Raw genomic sequence first — 6,341 nt, forward strand, 5'->3', positions numbered from 1 at the left:
TATAAAAACTGCGCCATATTTCTACCAACAGTTCACATTTTTGATCGACAGTACTTCTTTTGCGGGTTATTACTTATCAGCTGTCTCTACTATGACAACGAAGCTATAGCGCACGCCGATTGGGTTCTTTATTTCCATGCATAGACCTTTGGGTTTTGAAATTGGCATTTTCCGGCTGTATATTTCTTTTGTATTTGAGCTACATTTAAATAACAGTTCACGTGGAATTTTAAATCACAATCCGAGCCCCCGCCTTTGAAACCTCATTATCTTATCTTTACCACATGGTCAGAATAGACCTGTCGTCCTTGACAAAAATTGGGCACACTTTTGTCAGTGTTGAGGTAGTTCCAGGACGCATCATGATTCGGGCTGTCGTGACCTTTACCCTTTTGGGCGCCGCATGGGCATCGGTTACCCATTTCACCTGGAGCGATTGTGGTATGACGAGTTTAAGATTTTTTTATTTTACAATTTAAAATGGTCTACGAAAAGTCGTATGGTAAGAAACAATAACGGGTAAACTTATTTCCTTTAAACAGGGAATGTAGGCAGTCTTAAAGGGAAGAAAGGAAACCACATCAAGTGATACCGTATGGGTTTATTATATTGCCCATTTGGGAACCCGTAATTATCTATCAATGTATTTCAGGTTGTTCTATTAAAATGACGTATTTTAACCAACATGTGACCATCTGTTGGATTTATTTTTCCCTCTGGCATGATATCTGCCTGTATGATTTGGAGATTCCGTCTCAGTGATATGTACATGCACTTGTATGTATAAATTTACAGGTACAAGTATTTCAAAAAAAGGTCACAGGTAAAAAAAATTTTAATAATAAATCTTAGCGTATAACAGAATCCCTTAAAATAGCTACACAGCTATAGATACAGAAGCAACATTCGTCAATTGGCACTGGATTGAAATATTCAAACCTGGCAGCAACGATTTACATTTTTAATTCCTTATGTTTTTTCCTCTTTTGGCAAAATTGCTTTACATTCGCAAGAAAGATTTTTTGCTATCTAGTCTCACCTAAAACAAAGCTACCTTTGATCAAACATTCCAGAGCCCACTACAGATAATCTTAAACAAGGCCATCTTCAGAAGGCCAACGTGTCACTGTTTGTACACGCCATATGTCACCCTTTCCATGACAGAACTGCTTAAGTGATAAATATGTAGACCAGTTACAACTCGCTGAACTTAGATCAATATCTTCTCTACATACTGTTTGAAATAATACTGAGAATTAAATTGCAAAAATGGAAATAAATATAAATTTTAATTGAGTAATTAACACGTAGACAGGTGTTAAGACATGTTGTGTAAAGCATATATGTGCCAATGACTGGGGTCTAGATGAACCAGGGCCCAGTTTCACAAAACGGCGTAAGAGAGTTTTTATCTTTCATTTGTCGGACGATATTTTGTATGTCACTATTACAGTACCATTGTATTATATGTGCGATTATCGTACATGTACGCGAATCTTTGTCAAACTGGGTTCATACTCTGACTCCAGATGGTACATTTGATCTGGACTTTTATTTGTACGAAAAACAAAACGAATTGGATCGGCCTCGATAGCTCAGCTGCGGTAACGGTAGATTCGAGGTCAATCCTGGGTAGGGTCACACCTAAGACCTTAATAAAGCAAGTTGTAACTTCCTAGTTTGGCGTTCAGTATTAAGGGTATAGTGTAACGCTTGGTTCACCCGTGTCAGTAAAATGTCTCTTCAAGTGGTAAGTCGTCTCAGTAAAGCAACACTAGATAGAAGAGCGTTGGAAATCCGTCATTACACGTGCAGGCACTCCAAGGACTCCTTCGTCGTCAAATGACTGAAAAAATGTTAGGTACGACGTTAAGCCCTAAACACTCACTCACTCCAAAGCGAATTTCTGCACATTCCAAGCCGACTTTACGACGAGAAGGATTATTTAAAAGCTATTATAGAAAAAGTTGGTAAGTCAAGGTTATTCTACGAAACATTTTCATTCTGAATTTCTGAAGTTTATAATGAGTATAGTTCTCTTGTATGTAAATATGGACACAGTACCCAGAATCTCTGGCAGTCTTCTTCATGATTGTGTCTAATTCCGCTTAACCCAGGGGTAGGGTGGTATATGCATCTTGATGTAACAGATCGCCACATTTGATATGTGAACAGCATTAATTAAATATCAACTGAGGTACATATTTTGATTATCGATAACTTATAAACCATCATGGTACATGCACCTAAATTTGACTCTTATTTGTTGACTGGACACCTTTGACGGCTTGACTTTGCACAAATCCGTCTTCATTCATAATTCATACATCTTCTTGGTTCTGTCGTGGTTTATGCTCAGCGTTGTATTGTGAATTTTCCTCGGGGTTGTTAACCCGGGATGTCCATTATGGTTGACAGTTGGTATACCAGTATAATAAAAACGTACAATATAACATATCTGTTTTGACGCCTAGATGCAGTAGGTCTTGACTAGTACGTTTAACGCAAGCGTATAGCTTTCTACTTCCATGTTTAACTTAACCTCCATCAGCTTAAGGTCCAGACGGGATATGGTGTGTGATATATGAATACATCATGTTTACCATTGGTTCAGTGCGCCAAAGTAGAGAATTTTTGAGATGGGTTGTTCTATATATGTGTCAAATCAGCGAATAAAGGCCTTCAGTTAGAAGTTACAAGTTGTTAAATATAACTTCTAACTTCAAACATAAATTATTTTCCATATTCTGGTTTGAGGTCAATAGTTGAACCTAACTTCAAACTAAAGGTCTTTCATGATTTCTTTTGCATTGTTTTATTGCTAATTGTTTGCTAAATTTAATGACATCAAATCATTTCGAGTATTTCTGCACTATGACGTACAAGAATTGCGCCATAAAATCTTTTTTTTTTTTGCCGAGCCCTGCTGAAGGCATTATGCCAGGGATTGTGTATGTTGGTGCGTATGATTATATAGTAGCAAATTACACACCACTTAAGCAGAATGCGACAGAAAACATGCAATTTTGTTACTTGTAATTTATCAGACGGGACGGCTCTAGAATTATACTCAAAGTAGACGCGCGATTCACCAAACTATTGAGAAAAATGCGACAAAGACACTATGGACAACATTATCCGATTGTACAATGTGTTCTTGTAGCAATATTTCTCTCTAGTACACTCAAGGTTATGTGGTGTCAGTGCATTTAACAAACATTAACATGAAAAGAAAGCAGATGAGCTTTTTCGACAGATCCAAACAGATCCAATTACAGCACTTTTGAAAACCTACACTCAAGGACAACACACAGAATTTGCTGAGTTTCTGTGGAGCTTAAATGAGGCGTTTCCTTGAACAGGGAGACGGGGCAATATGCTGTTTATCAATGAAACATCACCTAAGACTGGTGGTAAAAACCCACATAGTGCTCATCCACTTAACAAGCTGCGTTCTAAAATTGATCATTTTGGTTTCCATTGTGTTGCATGCAAGTCTAAGGTAGAAACGTTGACACCAAAGAAGCGCACAGCTTTCAATGCCGTAACAAGCATGCATTTGAGTGGAACAGTTGCATCAGAATCGAACATAATTTTCAATATGTTACATGTATGCCTTTATGTAGACCAGTTTAATTAGAGAACCACACAGCTTTCATTGTGTTACAAGCATGCATTTTAGTGGAACAGTTGAATTAGAGAAACACAGTTTTTCAGTGCGTTCCCTGTATGCTTTTAGGTGACACATCAGAGAAACATAGTTTTCGATGTGTAACATGTATGCCTTTATGTACACCAGTTTATATCAGAGTAGCACATCGTTTTCAATATGTTAAATATATGCGTTTTGATGGAACAGTTTATATCAGAGTGGCAAAATTTTCAATATGTTATATGTATGTTTATAGGTGGGCCAGTTGAGATCAGAGTAGCAAATAATTTTCAGTCTGTTACAGGTATGCTTTTCGGTTGAACAGTTGACGTTATAGCAGCACATAGTTTTCAATATGTTACATGTATGTTTTTGATTAAATAGGTGACATTAGAGTAGTACATAATTTTCAATATGTCACATGTATGCTTTTAGGTGGGACAGTCCATGTCAGTGAATTACCAAGCCCTAAACGAAAAGCATTGAAGGGAGTCCCTATCCCATTTTTTTTTAAATCTTATCTTTCAATAATTCTCCATTTCAGACTCTGACCCAAATCGAGCCATCAAGATCAGCTCTGTGGAGGTCAGCCCGATGCCTATCGTAATGCCAGGCCCAGTGACATTTTCCTTCAACGCCAGTTTAAGTAAAGTCATGCAAGGTGGAACGGTAGAGCTAGACCTCAAGCGTCACGTTCTTATTCTTGGAAACATCCATGTACCATGTCTCCTTGGTGTTGGCTCTTGGTGAGATCTATAAGTTACTTGAGCACACTGATAGTCCCTCCCATTCATGTCAATTTTAACACAATACCATACCACAACATACAGCTCGAACTTTTCTCAACAAGGTGTCAATGAAGAGGGAAATTTAAATTTCTTTTCAGGGAAAGTAAATTCCGCCAAAATTTTTTTTCTCCAGGTATTCCCAAAAAATTCAACATTTGTTGTTATTAGCAACGAAAATTTTACAACCTCTCTTAAACTAAACGAAAAGTATGAAGGCTAAGATTTTCTAAGCATACCACCATTTCTAACTGCTTACGCGAATCATGTTCAGAATTGGCAAGTTTTCTTACTGCTGTACAAAATAGCACACTCAACAGAGCTTCACCAAGCATAAGAAGCTCTTCAACATTCACGTCTGTCTAAAAGTATACTGCCAGTATACTGGCTTTCCAATCAGTCTGGATGAGACGGAATGACAGCACAATACAAGTAAACATCACGTGAAGGTATTTTGGAATAATGCGAAAAAAACTTTCTAGGATATTCCAAACAAGTCCTTGAAAAAATTGAGTTAGGCAGATGCAATCTTCCCGCACTCACGTGAGTTTGTTTGTTCCGTAGATGAGGAAGTTTGGTCATCCACATCTGATATAGTTTATTGGTTGATCAATTGTCTGTTTCAGCACGTATAACTACTGCACTCAGCTAGACAGTATGCTCAGGAGTTCAGATGACGCCACCAGGAAGGTCGGTACACAGCTGAAGACTATCCTCAGCGACAACCACATCAACGCTGACTGCCCCATCCCCCCTCAAACGGCCTCCGTGAGTAGGGCCACGCTCCAGATCCCCGACCCAGGATCCCTGGCCTCTGTCATTGCCGCGGTAAGTGAGGTCAACACAGCCCTGGGTCGTCTTGCTTACTGCAACATTCAGATATACAGTTCATGTAGTGAGAAATCCCAATTCTTAACCCCAATTTTCTTAAAAAATGATGTGCCTAAAACGTGGGCAATTTCTGCTCTGTGTTGCCATTTCGCCTTACATAAGTTTGACAACGTCATTTACTATACGGCCGTTGGACTTGGTTCCCTCTCACTATAAGTCTGGCCGTCGTTGTATTTTGTGAAGTATTCTTGAGCACAATGTGAAACATCAATCAAATAGATAAAAATATTCGACCGACTGATACGATGGTCTTGCCATAATGGGATGAAATTTGAAAATACGTAGGTGACTTGCCAAACGTTATCCGTTTGGCCTACTCAAAAAGCTGATCGCAGACGTACTAATCAAAAAAAAGTCTTGAATATGACGTTTAACAACAGTCAAATTAATACCTAATTATATATATTTAATTTAGTAACGATTCTTTTCTCAGGGCGATTACACAATCAAGGCAACTATCAAGGACAGGAATAACAACATCCAGGGTTGTGTCTCCTTCAAGGTCGAACTGAAGAGAAGGTCACACGGGTTCTTGTTCGGATAAATCAATCTCGGCATTGCATTTAGACTTAAATAAAAGATACTAAAACTTTCTTGTCTGTCATCGTCTTTTAATTCAGTCTGATTCATGTGCAACGGAACTAGTCGTACTAAGCGAACAAAAATTTGTTTCTGAAAGCATTTTTGTAAATATCTTTGCACAGTCATACAGCAACATGATTTACCAGGAAAAGTACGACAATTTTAGATGATGGGCTCTGGACATTAACCACAGCAGGTTCAAGTCCCGAGGACCGATACTTAACTAGAGTTTCACCGTGAACAGAGCACGGGGAAAAAATGTACCAGCTAAACTAGTAGGTTAATGGGGTTAATGATAAAAAAACAATAATGAAACATATCAATGTTGACAATAACAGCGGTAATAAAGATGGTGATGAATAATGGCGATGATAATTATGCATCACCATTACCGCCACCACCCTCGTCATTGTACTGTCATCGACACGATC

The 6,341-nt window shown here is 38.3% G+C and overlaps 1 protein-coding gene across 1 annotated transcript; it reads left to right on the plus strand.

Annotated features, from left to right (window-relative positions):
- Nucleotides 1–318: 318 nt before the first annotated feature.
- LOC135464352 (ganglioside GM2 activator-like) lies at nt 319–5,884 on the plus strand. Its single transcript, XM_064741778.1, has 4 exons — nt 319–441; nt 4,197–4,398; nt 5,064–5,265; nt 5,762–5,884. Exons 1-4 carry the CDS (start codon nt 363–365, stop codon nt 5,870–5,872), a joined length of 594 nt encoding a protein of 197 aa, XP_064597848.1. The 5' UTR covers nt 319–362; the 3' UTR covers nt 5,873–5,884.
- Nucleotides 5,885–6,341: the final 457 nt, after the last annotated feature.

Source organism: Liolophura sinensis, chromosome 4, assembly GCF_032854445.1.
Source record: "Liolophura sinensis isolate JHLJ2023 chromosome 4, CUHK_Ljap_v2, whole genome shotgun sequence".
Lineage (NCBI taxonomy): Eukaryota > Metazoa > Mollusca > Polyplacophora > Chitonida > Chitonidae > Liolophura > Liolophura sinensis.